The sequence below is a fragment of the Mastomys coucha genome, unplaced genomic scaffold (genome assembly GCF_008632895.1).
Source record: "Mastomys coucha isolate ucsf_1 unplaced genomic scaffold, UCSF_Mcou_1 pScaffold21, whole genome shotgun sequence".
NCBI classification, from domain to species: Eukaryota; Metazoa; Chordata; class Mammalia; order Rodentia; family Muridae; genus Mastomys; species Mastomys coucha.
Window position 1 is genome coordinate 25863246 of NW_022196904.1, and position 16477 is coordinate 25879722.

General features: G+C 49.2%; 1 protein-coding gene across 3 annotated transcripts in view; it reads right to left on the minus strand.

The window, feature by feature from the left end:
* Positions 1-16477, minus strand: part of Chst8 (carbohydrate sulfotransferase 8) — a 143463-nt gene that overhangs the window by 61980 nt on the left and 65006 nt on the right. For 2 of the 3 annotated variants that reach the window (XM_031386183.1, XM_031386184.1), the window contains exon 2: positions 16126-16341. In XM_031386183.1, the coding sequence (XP_031242043.1) occupies positions 16126-16255 (130 nt within the window). In that variant the 5' untranslated portion in view covers positions 16256-16341. Of the gene's footprint in view, positions 1-16125; positions 16342-16477 lie in introns of those variants that run through there. The other variant, XM_031386185.1, reaches the window with a different exon arrangement.

The following is a 16477-nucleotide window of genomic DNA, read 5'->3' on the forward strand; positions in this document are numbered from 1 at the left end:
TTAGGCCTTCATTAGTGGATTGTAGGCAGGGGCTCTACCACTGAGCCACACCTCCAGGCTCTCACTCGGGGATCCACGAATCTCACAGAGGGCTCTTTCCGAGCCCCGAGCAGCTATCAGAATCACAGATAAGAATTCACAGATTTCCATGGATCTGCAATCAGAGTTCTAATTTAAACACAGCCACTTCTAGGCAGGGGCTCTACCACTGACCAATATCCCTAGCCTTAGGAGATCACTTCTTCCTGGTGCCCTGACCTATCTCTCTTGTTCTCCAGGGAACAGGGAAGAGTAGTGACTAGATCTAGCAGGATGAGGCTCAGCTCAGTACAAACACGGTCAGGGCCACATTCCCCAGCAAACAAGAGGCGATGCCAAGTGCAAGGACCCAGGTATCTCTGCTGCACACTTCCTGAGTCAGAGCTATGGCTGAGATCTTGGGGATCCAGGTAAAAAAATGTTATAGTCTCAGCTTCTTTGAAAAAAAAAATACAGTGTACACTGTACAGTCCAGGTACAGTGGGGCAAACCAGCAATCTCAGCCCTCAGGCAGTGAGGCAGGAGGATGGCAGGTTTGTGGCCTATCTTGCAGGATAGCCTGGGCTACCTGGTGAAACTTTGGCACAAAGAAAAAGAAAAAGAAGAAGAGGTAAAGGGAGAGGCAGAGGCAGGGAGGGAAAGGAGGAGAAGGAAGAGGAGGTTGAAGAAGAGGAGGAGGGAGAGAAAAAGCAGTAAGTACAGATTACTCATCCACCACTGGCCAGGACTGGACTCTCTGGCTTTGGGACAACCAAGCAGAGCTCAGTGTATATCCTGGACAAGGCCAGACCACTTTATATCAGTGAGCTTCAGGGCTCTGAGGATGGCTGAAAATTTCTTCAACCAGGCCTGAGAGGACAAAGAAAGGCATCCCCAACTTCCTTCGGAGACTCAGACCATGAGAATGGGTAGAGCCCTGGGGGTCTTGTGCCCCCTCTATCAGAAATCAGTGCTTTCCTCAGAGCTTCCTGGGCTGCCGGGGTCGGGGGCCACAGAATGGGTGCCAACAAGTGCCACTATTTACCCATATAAATAAAATTTTAAAGGAGAGAATCTTCCACAGAGTGCTCTGGTGATTTGAGTTAAAACAGTAGAGCCCCAAATCCTGGGAAGGAAGGTTTCTAATGAAAACATCAGCAGGTATGTAATGGTGAGCTTCTAGTTTAAATGAGATCTTCCTAGAGACCTGAGGCATTCTGCAAATATTATCAGGAGGAGACAGATGTGCACTGACCCTAAGGTACAGGAATGGGGTTTGTGGGAATGTCAGGGGCTGGTATAAACCCACACAGGTAGCTGACCTTTGGGTACATAGCCTTATTCCATCCCCAGGCTCTCCCCCTGTTGGCTATGCCTCTGCCTGCCAGTACTTCCCGTGTCAATATGACCATGGTGAACTTACCCTTGGTTTTCAACAATGAAGACTAGCCCAGAGACCTTGGAAAGGACAACAACCTTGCCTTTGGAGTTGAGGCTGGCTCAAAGCCAATACCCCACCGCTTGCATTAAGAATTGGACTTGCTCTCAAGCGCTTTCTTTCTTGTCTTTACTCTCACCTCTTGCTTCCTCTCTCCCTGTCCCTTCCCCTTCTCTTCACGTGGCCATGGCCGGTCTCTACTTTTCTACCTTCTCTCTCTCTGTTTTCTACAATAAAGCCCTAAAACCATGAAAAAAAAAAAAAAAGAATTGGAGGACACAAGGGAAGATGGAGCTGTCACACCCCATTGGGCCATCTCCACCAGTAACGGATGCCTTGTTCTGTTTGCTGTGTGTTCAAAGGCCTCAGCTTCTTGGACCTGAGAATTGAGGATGGGTGTGTTGAGGGACAGAGAAGTAAGGCAGACAGGAGATGACCCCCTGGTCTCTCCTAGAGCCTCATGTTACTTTGCGATTAGAGTTTCAGTTGCCAGGCGATGTTAATGATGATGCCTGGTCAGTCAGTGACTGAAGACAGGGGTCCAGGCTGTGAGGCAGGACATTCACCCTCCTTCTGTCTTCACAAAGCTCCTTGCCAGGCCTTGGTGCAAACATGGTGTCCTACCAGACATCATTTTGGGGCATCTTACACACAATCCTAGCATCTACTCCCTCCCCCAAGTCTGCAGTTCATTCCGGCCCAGGCTGGGTGGGAAAGAGGCCACCCCACATCTAAGAACCCCCTCTGGACATGTGACTTGTGTCACATGAGAACAGTCTGATTCATCCCCGCCTAGGAGGGACAATGAGCCCCTGTGAGAAGCAGAACCTAAAACCAGGCCACCTAGGGACAGGGTGGGCATCGGAACCAGCTGGCTCCGATGGGTCCGTGCCCAAGCCCACACACAATGGGGACCCAGAGTCCAAGCTGGACTGTAATTTCAGAAGGTGTCTGCATGGGTCTCAGTAACCACAATAGTCGAGGAGCCTTGGAGCCTACAATCAGGGAGTTGGGCTGTTTCCAAAATCTGTAGGGTGCCATCAAGAAAGGTCCTCTGGGGAGAAAAAACAGGAGACTAACATTTAAAAAAAAAAAAGACCCAGAAACCCGGACATGAAGGCAACAGGCAAGCAGAGAATGGGAAATGCCCAGGTCTGCATTAAAATAGGGCCCTGTCTACTTCCCTGTTAGGCAGTTACTGTCTTAAGTGGAGGCTAACAGCCTCGTGGGGTGAAGGCAGACAGACAGGGTAAAAGCACCCAAGACAGTGCCTAGCAACCCCCAAACAACACACTATCACACATTCTGAGGCTTAATTACATGGTCTTGTTTTGTAAATGATCATCCTGTACCTGTGTGCAGCTGTGGGGGCTTTTCAAAGCCAATGCCGTCCATTAATTCATTAAACCCACACAACACTCCAGACTTCTATTTTTAGTGTTTTACTGTAGCTCCCTGAAAACATATGTCACGCTTCTATCAGCCACGATTGCCCCACTTTCCTGTTCTGTTTTCTCTCCTAATTTCCCCGCCCCTAGGAACCTTTAGCATAACAATGCTGGGACCATTTTCTATTAATATCAATTTTCAGATTACAGTAATATGATGTCTGTTTCCTAATTTAATTAGGTGATTCCTGTTATTAGTTCCCACACGCTCATTATTTCTCATTGAGCATATTTCAATGCACGAGAGCAAAGCGAAGCTCTGGCTGCAGACCCTGGGATGTCTTCTGCAGGGTGACTCGAAAGTCCCCTCTATCTGCAGGATGGGGGAGAGGAGACACCCAGGACACGGGGGTCACATGGAGGAAGAAGATATTGGGAAGCCTCAGGCTAGGGATGTTACGGGAATGGTCTAGGCTCAAGGGAGAGAGTATTGGACAGAACAACTCTAGCTGTAGACACAGAGTGGGTCCCCCAAAGTTAGGGGCTCCCAGAGAGTATGAGAACAGGGGTCTTTCAGGACTCCCACAAATACACAGGAGAACTCAAGGATGGGCTGCAATAGCTAATTATTTTTAAAGATTTATCTTTATTTATGTGTGTATGTACATATGTCTAAGTACGTGCAAGTAGATGCAGGTGACCATGGAGGCCAGAAGAGGACATTAGATCCCTGGGAGTTGGAGTTATAGGTGGTTGTGAGCCGTCTGATCTAGATGCTGGGAAGTGAGCTGAGGTCTTCTATAGGAACAGGAAGCACTCGTAACCACTGAGCCATCTCTGCAGCCCAGAATGGTTAAAAAAAAAAAAAGTTCCCCTTGGTATTGAGGATTGAACCTAGAGCTTCATGTCTTCATGCATGCCAGACAAGTGTTCTACCCCAAGCTACACTCCAGCACCCTGTTGCCTTTGGTTTAGAGACAATGTCTCACTACATTGTCTAAGATAGCCTTGAACTCACTCTGGAGCCCAGGCCTTGCAACTGGCCTACCTCTGCCCTTGTAGTCTTAGGATCATAAGCCTGTGCTACCAGGTCCAGCTACGATGGTTAATATATGCAAAGTGTGTGTGTGTGTGTGTGTGTGTGTGTGTGTGTGTGTGTGTCTGAGTGTGTATATGTGTGCTGTGTGTGCCCAGGGACCCCCAGAGGCCAGGGCCAGTTGTGAACTGCTATGCGAGTGCTGGAAACTGAGTCCAGGCCTTCTGCAAGAACACTAAGTGTTGCTAACCATCTCTCTAGCTCCAATGGTGGATTTTGCTTGGCAGGTTGGGTTGACCTCAGAAGCATATATCTTCTGGGGGGGAAGATTCTGGAACTGAGAAAGGAGGAAATACCCATCTTACACATGGGAAGTACCACCCAATAGTCAGGAGACTTGGGTATAATAAGGAGAAAATATCAGCTAGTCCAGGTTTGTCTCTCTTTCTGTCTCTCTGTGTCTCTACCTTTCTCTGTCTCTGGGTCTCTGCCTTTCTCTGTCTCTCTGTGTCTCTGTCTCCATGCCTCCCCCTCTCTCTTCCTCTCTCTCTCTTCCTCTCTCTCTCTTCCTCCATTTCTCTCTCTCTCTCTCTCTTTCTCTCTCTCTCTCTCTCTCCCCCCCTCTCCTCCTCCTCCTCCCACCCCCACTCACCCTTCCTCTTTTCTAGCATCTATGAAGTAAGCTGCTCTACCACACCCTTCCTACCACAATAGGTTAAAATCTTCTGGAAACTTGTTCACCCGAATCTTTCCTCCCTTGTTTCACTCAGACATTTTTGTTACAGCAACAAAGAGCTGACTAACACAGGCTCCCACTCCAGCACCACTAGAGCTGACTAACACAGGCTCTCACTCTAGCACCACTGGAGCTGACTAACACAGGCTCCCACTCTAGCACCACTGGAGCTAACACAGGCTCCCACTCTAGCACCACTGGAGCTGACTAACACAGGCTCCCACTCTAGCACCACTGGAGCTGACTAACAGGCTCCCACTCTAGCACCACTGGAGCTGACTAACATAGGCTCCCACTCTAGCACCACTGGAAACCCCAAACCCACTAGGGCTTGAGGGCTTGAAGACTCTTTCCTCTTAGCACTTGTTGGCTGATGACCACAAAGGGCTCTGTGTCCACTCATCCTTCATTTCTGGCTTCTGTCTAGCTGTAGGGGTTGCCCTTCATACCACAATCTGAACACAACGTGAATGGAGCCCTGCGTTCCACAAAGGGCCATCTGGTATTGTTAGTCTCTTACCCAAGTATGCCTTCAACTGTGTACAATGAGCCTTCCTTCCTTCTTCCTGCTGGACAGTGGGGACTGAGCTGGCCCAGGATGAACATACACATGGATTCCTCGAGTCTAAGGGTCAGGAAGGGCAAGACCTCACATGAGTAGAAGGAGCAGTTGGCCTGGTATCCCCACCCACAGCCCTGGCTGGGAGAACCTGGCTGTGATACATGATGCATAGGGACATGCCCCAGGAGACCTGAAAACCCAGTGAAGCTGTTCTCTGAGGTCCCAGAAAGGTGAGATGAGGGAGGATAAAGTGTCCTCACTGAGCCGTGGGCGGCATTCAGCAAGTTTGAAGATGGTACAGGTCTATTGTTTAGAAACACTGGGATCTGAGAGTCCCAGCCTGGCTGATTTTGCAATGATGTATTGCCAGCTACTTAACAGGATGGATCACTGCAATTACATGTCACTTCTGATATTCACAGTCACAACAAGGATGTGTCAGCCTCACAAGGTTTAGAGGAAATATATATGATGTTCCGCAATGCCTTTAGAAAACGGCTTCAGGAAACAGACTCCAGAGGATTCCAGGAAAACCCACCTGTTTGGGGAAAGCAGCCAGCTCTGTGGAGATGGGAGGGGCTGGCTCCCCAGACCTGGGAGGAGTGAGAACTCCAATATCCCAGCCCTGAGTGGGCAGGGTTCAGCGCTAAGGGTCCAGGTAAGCTGTCACTGTGCTTTGATGGACTGGCTGAGCGTTTCTAGGCTGCTACCACTGTGGATCATTTTGGGCTCTGTGGATTCGAAGCTCCCAGGGGACACACCTAGACAACAGTAGTCTCTGTAGAAACCAGATGGACCTGGAATTGTTGAGTGGCCCTCGGCTCTGAACAAACAGGGCCACACCACCTGATAACGTGGGACCCAGCATGGGAGCCATGCATGGTCTAGCCAGCACAGCTTTGTCTCTGGAGGATAACACGGGAGCCTCAGAGACACGAAGACTTTGGCTCTGTAGCCTTCTTGGATCAGAGGCATGTGTTCTGGAGAAAGTCTCCCAGTCTCACAGAGTAGGCCTAAGCCTACCTGGCTGACCACACCTGAGGTCTGCACCACGTGGCTGCTGGAGAAGTTATGTGGACGTCCCACAGCAGATTGACTCCAGGAAGTTCTGCCAACTCCTCTACCTTCTGGAGGCCCAAGGACTCACAGCCACTTTTGTCCTGTGAGTGCCACCCAGGTGGCACTCTCCCAGCATTCTCTGTAACGGGGCCATGTCTTTCCCATAATGCCCTGGGGTACTCTAGTGAAAGGCTCAAGCCCCTGCCCTTGATCTCCAGACTGTGTTCCTTGAAGCAGAGCCTACTCGGTCTTCCTCCACTCACCTTCATGTCTGCTCACACCCCTCACCTACCTCAGGTTGGCTGGAACTTGTGGGGTCCCTGCACAGACAGGTGCACACAGGTCTCTCTCCCCAGCTGGCAGACCCAGAGACCCACCTGTCATGATTCTGTCCCAGGACAGGCAGAAGCCTGATCCCAACCTCGGCATCTAGCCCAACAAGGAACACCGGCAGGGTCTGTACCAGCTCCTTCCAGAGCACAGCTCTCTAATAGCCCTGTCCACCATCACTGGGACCCCAACCTCCAGTAATGAAGAGGATACAGAGGCAGAAGGAACCTTCCCATGATCCGTGGGGGTGGAGCCACCCATAGGTTACAGAATACCACCCCACATGCTACCCAGGATCTCTGGTTTCCTAAGCCTGAAACAGAACCCATGACCCCTGCCTTCCCTGTCAGAGTTACCCTGGAAAAGAAACCTTCCATCTGCATCTGCCACAGCCAGCAACCCCAACGTCTTCCTCTTCTGTCTTCCTCCCCACCCCACCCCCCAACCAGGTCACCAACTCTGTTCACACACAACCCACCTTGGTGTCTGTTACAGTGTGAATCTGAAAAGTTGTCCACAGGCTCATGTTTTGAACACATTAGCCACAGTTGGTACCATTATCTTGAAGGCTTCTAGGAGGTGGGTCTGGGTATTAGATGCAGGTCCCTAGGGCAGACTTTTTTGTTTGTTTTTGTTTTTTTATGTTTTCGAGACTGGGTTTCTCTGTATAGCCCTTACTATCCTGGAACTCACTCTGTAGACCAGGCTGGCCTGGAACTCAGAAATCTGCCTGCCTCTGCCTCCCAAGTGCTGGGATTAAAGACATGTGCTACCACTGCCCAGCTAGGGCAGACTTTTGAAGGAAATATATGTGTCTATCTTATTCCTGATGTACTGTGAAGTGAATAGTCACTACACCCTACCTTAAACCCACCCTCTGACTACAGACAGAGATATTCTAGGGCTTGTCCCTCAATAATGATGTGAAAGTCCCTGGGACCATGAGCCAAAGCGAGCCCTTCCTCCCTTAAGTTGTATCTATCAGGAATTTTGCAATAGAGATGCAAAAATAACTAATACAAAGACTGGAGAGATGGTTCCATTTAAGAGTGCTGGCTGCCTTTGTCTACAAAAGACAAAGGACCAGTTCTATTCTCAGCACCCACAAACTGGGCAGCTATTTCATAACCAGCTGTAACTCCAGTCCTAGGGGATCTGGCGCCCTCTTCTGGCCTCTGTGAGCATTGGATGCACATGGTACACAGACAGACACACAGACAGACAGACCACACACACACACACACACACACACACACACACACACACACTTTAAAAATCAGCCTTTCTCAAGCCAGACATGGTGGTGCATGCCTTTAATCCCAATACTTGGGAGGCAGAGGCAGGCCGATCTCTGTGAGTTCGAAGCCAGCCCAGTCTACAGAGTGAGTTCTAGGACAGAGCTACACAGTGAGACTTTGTGTCTCAAATAACATAAAACATAAAACAAAACACAAACAAAACAAAACAAACAAACAAACAAAACCCCAGCATTTGCTTTCTGTTTCATCCGACACTGGTAAAGTCTCTCCAACTCTAATCCTGGACCCAGGCTCAGTGAAGGCACAGGTAACTAATGCTATATTCTTCCCCATCGACTGTTCTAGGTCTGTGGTCCCATCCCCTGTATCCCGTGTTCCCACCTGTCCTGCTTAGATATGTCTTGTCAACCTCATGCTCCCTATCCCATGCAGCCACTACAGTGATAAAAGATTTATTTTTATTTATGTGACTGTGTGTGTGTTTGTGCATGTGGGCATGAAGGCACCTTCCAGAGGCTGGAAGGGGGCTAGATCCCCAGAGCAGGCATTACAGGTAATTGTAAGTGGCATGATCTGGATACTGGGAACCAAACTTGGGCCCTCTGCAAGAGCAGCAAGCACTCTTAACCACTGAGCCCTCCTCTCTCCAGTCCTAGAATGAGTTTCCCAGTTTCCCATCCCCTGGGGCAAAGGCTGGTTCTGCCCCATGTGTTGGGGTGGTTGCTGGGACTAGAGCCCGGCTGATTCTTCAGCCATTGGTGATGCTCCAGCCTCCAAGCCCCTCAGAGCCCCTCATGGGTCATATTCTTTCTGGCCTCAACATATTTATCAACACCAGGCTATGCTGTGGGCTTGAGCCTAAGTGATGCCCATGGCCTCATGTGCTGGGGGTTCAGGGAGCAGCTGCTTAACAGCACAGGCCAGCTCTGAAGCCTCAGCCTTTGTGGCCTTGGACATGGCTCTTTACCTCCCTGAGCTCACTGGGCTCATCACCAAATGGCCTAATAGTAACTCATAGAGACTTCTTCTACAGTGTCAAAGGTGTGTAACATGCCTGTGATGGTGCCTGACATATGGTCAGAGGCTGGCAGTACTTATGTGGTTGCCATTTCTGTGTTTGAGATACTTAGTGCCTATTCAGCACATGGTACCAGGAGCCATATGTTATAAGAACCATGTTGGGATGTGGTAGTAGATGCCTACAATTTTAGCACTCAGGAGGTAGAGGCAGCAGGATCTAGTTCAAGGCCAGCCTGGTCTACTAGCAAGTTGGTCTACTAGCAAGTTCCAGACAAGCCTGGGATACACAGGGAGTTCCATTCTAACTAACTAACTAACTAACTAACTAACTAACTAACTAACTAACTAAATATCTTTGCTTAGCATAAGACTTTACACATGGTGAATGCTCTTGTCAACATTGGTGGGTTTTGTTCTGAAATATTCTTGTTCTACGCAGTGACTGCCCCAGGGTACCACACAGACAGAGAAGCTATTATCTAAACCACGGGTCGTTAAAGAAGGGACAGGGTTGTGACTGTGGTACCTCAGCCACAGCTACTCCATCCTGGGAGAGAGCAGAGAGCCCTGAAACTTAGGGAGCGCCTACTTTAGGAAAAGCCACTCTGCCAGAGCCAAACAATAAAGAACTTGGACTGGCCAGATGGCTCAGTGGTTAAAGTTGTCTGCTGCCAAGTCTAATGGCCTGAGTTCAATCCCCAGGACCCAGAAGGAGAGAACTGATTCCTATAAGTTGTCCTCAGACCTCTGCATGCGCTCTATGTCACGGGCTCCACCCCTGAATAAATAATAAATAAATGCAATTTAAAAATTCTAATGACTTATTTATTCATATATATATATATATACATATATATATATATATACATACACACACACACACATATATATATGTATATATGTATATATATATTGTGCATTGGCGTTTTACCCGAATGTATGTCTGTGTGAGGGTATCAGATCCCCCTGAAACTGGAATTACAGATGGTTGTGAGCTGCTTTGTAGGTGCTGGGAATTGAACCTGAGTCCTCTGGAAGAGCAGTCAGTGCTCTTAATCACCAAGCCATCTCTCCAGCCCCCAGTAATTTAAATTTTTAAAAGAATTATGTAAAAGGCATACAACAGAATATGCATGATAAGGTGTCCTCCCTCTCTCCCTCTCCTTCCCCGCTGTCTGTGTCTGTCTCTCTGTCTGTCTCTGACTCTGCCCCCCACTCCAAGGTCTTGCTTGCTCTGTACCTCAGACTGGTCTTGAACTCACGCTATGGCCAGGGCTAGTCCAGACCCCTCGATGCCCTTGCCTCAGTCTCCCTAGCACTGGGAAGCCAGCCTGAATTGCCAAGCCTGGCACTATTTTTTCTTGTTACTTCAATCAGCCCGTCATTCCACACTCACTTCAGCTTCATGGGTCGCTGGCAACAGCTCACCTGGCCCCATTAAGACAAACTCCATCCCATTTAAGCAACAAGGAAGGATGGAAGAGGGATGAGGCCTCAGTGTGACCCCTGATTGAGGGGCAGATGGAGGCGTGACCACTGGTAGCTCACGAACATTACAAGAGGGCAGGAGGGCATGAGCTGCCTGGCAGGAGACCACGGAGCCACATGTGAATTCTTATTTAAAAAGCAAAGGGACGCCAAACCAAATCTGTATGTGCTTGCTTCGCAAGGCTTTCCCAATTGTATGTAGAACACACACACACAAAAAATAAAAGACAAATAGCGGAAATGAATTAAGACCACAATGGGAGCACCCTATATGACCCACGGCTCAGCATCCTGAAATAAACAGGGAGAGACAGGAACTTACATGTAGGGAGAGATTTAATGGATTCACCAGGAAACTGCATTGTGTGGCTAGACCTGAATACTGGATAAGACACTGGAGACACCTGTGTTTATATCTACGAGATAATTAAGTCTCAACACTGACTAGACATTTGAGTCTTTTAAAAAAAAAATTATCATAGGGACTTGCTGCATTGCCCAGGCTCACCCCAAACTTGGGACTCTCCAGCCTCAGGTTCTCACGGAGTGCCTGCTTAGCTGTTGGCTGCTTTTAAGGGACCATAAGATGGTGGGATGTAATGTTAAAAACAAGAATCCTTATCATCTGAGCTGAGAACCATTGTAATATTTATGTGTGAGTTGGGTCAATATCTGGCATAAAACTCAGATATAGGGAGAAATATGATGAGAGGGAGAGATGGGGCCAGCCTGGCCAGGCAGGGGTGATGGGGGCAGGCTCTTAGGGTATATTTTTCTATCATCCCAATCTTAATTCCAACGATACAAAGTTCACAGAGAAAGGCAGCTGGTGAAATTGTATGTCACAGGGAATGCACATGCGGCCTTCTGTAGTCCTCAGAGTCACTGAGCTGAGGCCGTTATCCCCAGGCTGGCCTTTTATTAGGAGAAGGGTGAACCTTGTATCAAGGGTCGAAAAGTGACCTTCTGGGCTAGTCACGTGGCTCGGTGGTAGAACGCTTGCTTAGGATGCCTAAGGCCCTGGGTTCAAAACCTAGCATGTGTTCCTAGGTAGGTAATTCCAGCAAGCGCCAGAAAGGCTGCATCAGGAGCGTTGTGAGTATGAGGCTAGCCTGAACTACATGGTTATATATGGTCATACATGGTCACACGAGTAAAGGAAGCAAAGCATAGAAATAAACATACTGGGAGCAGGAGCTCTGGCCTTAGGACTTGCAATTTTGTAGACTGAAAAATAATTGTAATTAGATAGGTAGAATTCTCTGGTAAACAAGAAAATCTAATCTTAGAATGAAGGTTAGCTAGCAGGGACCTATCTGTTATCATCTGGATCTACAGTCACCCACAGGCTCTTCTGCTGAATGCTGGGCCCATTTTGAAGGTCATGGGGGCCTGGCTAGAGGAGATGGGGCTCTGATCCATGCCTCCAGCTTCCTGTCTGCCAGCATGGGAGGAGGGGGGCATTGCCTCAAGCTGTGGCCACAATGTTCTCCCAACCTCACCCAGGATGGACTGAACTAAGGTAGACCTTGTTTCTGTCAGGTCCTTAGTTCTGTTCCAAAGGGACTAACTTAAAATATAACGTTCTTTTAAAAAAAGAAAGCATGACCCACTGTGGTGCTTTGAATAAAAACGGCCCTCCTAGGCCCATAGAGAGTGGCAGTATTGGGAGGTGTAGCTTTGTTGGAGGAGGCGTCTCTAGCAGTAGGCTTTGAAGTCTCAGAAGCTCAAACTAGGCCTAGTGCGTCTCATTTTCTTCCTGCTGCCTGCTGATCTAGATGTAGAGCCCTGTCTCCAGCACCGTGTCTGCCTGCAGGCTGCCATGGCAAAATGGACTAAACCTCTGAAACTGTAAGCCAGCCCCAATTCAATGGTTTTTTCTTTTATAAGAGTTGGGGTGGTCATGGTGTCTCTTCACAGCAATACCAACCCCGACTAAGAGACCCACCTTACAGAAGTTGGTAGTTCTGTAAGATTCTGTTTGATGCCCTAGCCAGGCTGAGGTGGGCTAGCTGGCCCCCAAGAGATTCAGATATGCCATAGTTAACTACATCTGTCCACCCGACACAAACCTAGAGTCACCTCGTAAGAGGAAACCTTATCCGAAGAATTGTCTCCATCAAATTAATTTGTGCCCATTGTCTGTAAGGCACTTTCTTAAATGCTAATTGATGTAGGAAGGCCCAGCCCACCATGGGCAGTCCCATCCCTACACTGGTGGGTTTGGGCTATACAAGAAAGCTAACTAACATGAGTCGGAGAGGGAGAGTGCCAACAAACTCCGTTCCTCCATGGTTCCTGCCTTCAATTCCTGCTTAACTTCCCGGAGAAGGACCTGGGTGTTTGGCATTCCCCTACACTTCTGTTTTTCACGGTGTTCATTCCAGTGACAGAAAACAGCCTAGAACGATGTGCTTTCAACATCTAGTAACTGTACAGCGAGATCCAATCAGCGATGGACCCCCAAGAGCCACAGGCGCAGACGAAATCCATCCCCGTTTTCAAGTTGGCTCCTGGGTACTGATCTGCCAGCCTCCCCTCTCCTGCCTTCTCAACGTTACAGAATCCACAGAGCTCACATCCCATGGTGTGGATTTTCCCTGTGTTCTAGTCCCCGCTAGATGGCCCCGCCGACAGACAGCACAGACTTGTAGCCTATACCTCTTCGGAACAGAGACTCACTCCCAGGGTGAGAGGGCTTGGTCAGGGCTGTCGGGGCCACCCAGCACGCAACTGGACGCATACGCTTTGTAAGCAATGGTTTCCAACAGATAAATGTAATCAAGGTTTATGTGCTCGGAGAAGCCAACAGGATGGGGTTGTTTCACTTGAAGGATCAGAAGAAAATTGTAACTAATGTTGTGGAAAATTACTTTGATATTGCTTTCTTGGTACCGAATCACAATTAGGCTGCTGCGAGTGGTACAGGGAAGGAATAAATGAATAGTAACAAATCAACACAAACAGCTTGTGTCAGGAGCACTTCGCTCAGGGAAAGGAACGTAAGCATTACTTAAAGTTTTATGACTGTGTTTGGTGTGATTTACATAGACTGGCAGGGCTGCCCATCACGTAAGCACGTCGAGCGTGGCAGCATCTGCCAATAGAACTTCACAGTAAAGACCCACCCACGCTCCTCACCTGGCTCCGCCCACCGCAGGGGACACTCAACAGCAATCCCTCACCCTTCTGTCTGAGGGTCTGAGGGTCTGAGGGTCTGAGGCTCAAGTGCCTTGCCACCACACTGCGCCACTCTACCCCAGAAGTCCCAACCATACTCTGGCTCCCACCCACCTGTTACACATCTGTGCATTTGGGCAGCTGTTTCAGAACAATGCTAGGTAGAAAGAGGGACAGGAATGCAGTGCCTGGGAAATTAAGGGTTCTGCTCTACCAGCTGGCTGTTGGCATGGCAGGGCATATCCTAGGACCAACAGAGCAGAATCATACCTGGTAATAGATGATCTATATCCCAGGAAGGGACCACAGAGGGACCCTCCTGACCCAGATGGACACCATACATATAAGCTTATGCTTTTTCTCTCTGGCCCCTCCCACAGTGCAGACATCAGATGGCTGGACCCTTGGCCTGTGTGTGCACCACAACCCACACATCAGGGCATCCACCAGAGGCACGATTCTTCCAAGCTGTCTTCAAGATCCCTTGCTGTCTGGTTTCTTTTTGTACAGACTACACATAGTCACCGGGAGCATTTAGTTGCTGTACTATGATGGTTCTGTCCTCTGGACCCAGCTGTGCTGACTCAATGTCACTAGCTATTCTAGAGCTCTCAAGAGGCTACAAAGTCCCCAGAGGAGCCAGCTTGGTCATGCACACTCGCTTCCTCAGAAGCTGGGAGATGCCCCCCGGACCCATTGTTGACAGCCACCAGCTGTAGGGGTTGACCTGGGAATGTGGTCAGCACAGTGGCTTACCGGCTGTTTCTGGGGCCTGCAACTGAACTGGCATCTTACTCCCTGTGATGAAAGAGATAACTCTCCAGCCTCCGCACCCCATGCAGGGCTCTGCCAGCGGCTGCTGGGTCCAGACAGGATCTGGGCTCTGTGTGGGTTTCTTCCTTTCCTCTTGAGGCCTGTGGCCTTCAATCTGGGCTAAAGGCCACTGATTTAGCTCCAGTTTGCAGAAGTAAAACAATGAAGTGATACAAAGAGGAGGGGGCTGAGTTGGGGGGAGCTGGGGGTAGTGCTAGGGAAAAAGCCCTGGCTGGAGAGTAGGCATCCATCCCTCCTGTGCTTCAGGCTGCAAGCCAGAGTGTCACAGGAAGCCATCGGCCTAAACCTCTGGCCTGCACATCTCTTTCATCCTGTCCCTGCAAGCAGTGTGTTCATGCACATGTCCCTGGAGAGGAAGCACATCTCTGAGGGCTCCTCACAATAGATCCCTGCTAGTGCTGTGACTCGGGAGCCCAGGTTTCCTCTTCCTTCTAAGCAGATTAACCTCCAGCCTTTGGCCCACGCTTGTGATAGCCAGCTCCATCATATCTGGCATCAAGAGCCCTGGAGACCCCCTCTTTCCATATCCCATCTGCTCTAAGTGTTCCACACGTCCCTCTCACTGTCTGCACCCCACATCCCCAGCAGACATTGACCACTCCGATGGGTCACAGGCACAGAGGAAATGTGTGTGTGTGTGTGTGTGTGTGTGTGTGTGTGTGTGTGTGTGATATGACCAGGTCTCAGCCTCACAAAGCCAACATGTGTCTTAATTTCTGTCTCAGGCCAGATTCGAGGGATCCCCAGGGCTGGACAGGGAAACTAAGTCATACTCCAGACATGTGAGTTCATGAAGATAGTCAGGGGTCAGAAGAAGAAAGGCACTTTCAGATTCTACCAGTATGCCCGTTGCCCAATGAATAAAGTAATTAATTCCTGTAACAAAATTATTATTATTTATTTATTTATTATATGTAAGTACACTGTAACTGTCTTCAGACACTCCTGAAGAGGGCGTCGGATCTCATTACGGATGGTTGTGAGCCACCACGTGGTTGCTGGGAACTGAACTCGGGACCTTCGGAAGAGCAAGTCGGTGCTCTTAACCACTGAGCCATCTCTCCAGCCCCAAAATTATTTTTTTGAGATGGGATTTTACTACATAGTCTAGGCTGGCCTGGAACTTGCTTCATTGACCAGGCTGGTCAATGTATCCCTCTCAAACTCAGAGATCCATCTGTACCTGCCTCTGCCTCTCAAGTACTGGGCTTATAGGTGTACGCCACACTCAGCTATAAGAAAACTTTTCAAAAGAAGACATGTTCATCTGGGTCTAGTGGTGTAGCCCTATAAGGCCAGCTACTCAGGAAGATAAGGTAGGGTTACAAGTTCAAGGCCAGACCATAAATCAAAATCAAAATAATGAAAAATGATCAAGGGGTAAGACCCTGCGTTCAATTCCCAGTGACATAAAAAAAAAAATAGAAAAAAAAATAGAAAGACATTTATCTTCTGGTATTTAGAACAATGTGGAAGATGTCCCAAGAGTTGGCAGAATTTCCTGAGTCTGAGATTCACTGAAGACAACATACTGTCTGACCAGATGGGGAGCCTCTCCATTGCCCACACCAGGGGCTGCTCAATTGCTATGGAAGCCAGAGCCACAGCCTTGAAACTGGTGACCTGTCACCCTCACTCTGACACTGACACCTGCTAGGAGGAAGCCATCAACTTTTCTCTGTTTACAAGGCTACCGTTACCCAGCCCCGGCACACCAGGGCCATCAGGAAGGTCTGCATGTGGACCGGCAGTGTTAAGTAGCAATTTTGGGGCTCACCTGGAACTTGCTGGGGGCTGAGCTCTATAGGGTCCTGTAGGCTGATGAAGAGGAGCAGGCCCGCAGCTCCAAACAGCAGGATGGACGAGAACATGCAGGTTAGCCGCATCGTTCCGAGTCGTGGGGTCATCCGGGGCGTGCTCCGGGGTCACCTCTTGGGTGCAAAAGGCACGTTCTTCCCTCATTATCCACACCAGACATCCATCAGGCTGGGGTCTACAAGACAGAAGGGAAGAAGCAGGTTTCAGCCGCAGGATATCTCGGCGGGCTATGGTCCCTGTCACGTGACATTGACTTACGGTCTGGATTCCTCCAACCCATCTGGATCTCTCTCTCCCTCTCTCCCTCCCTC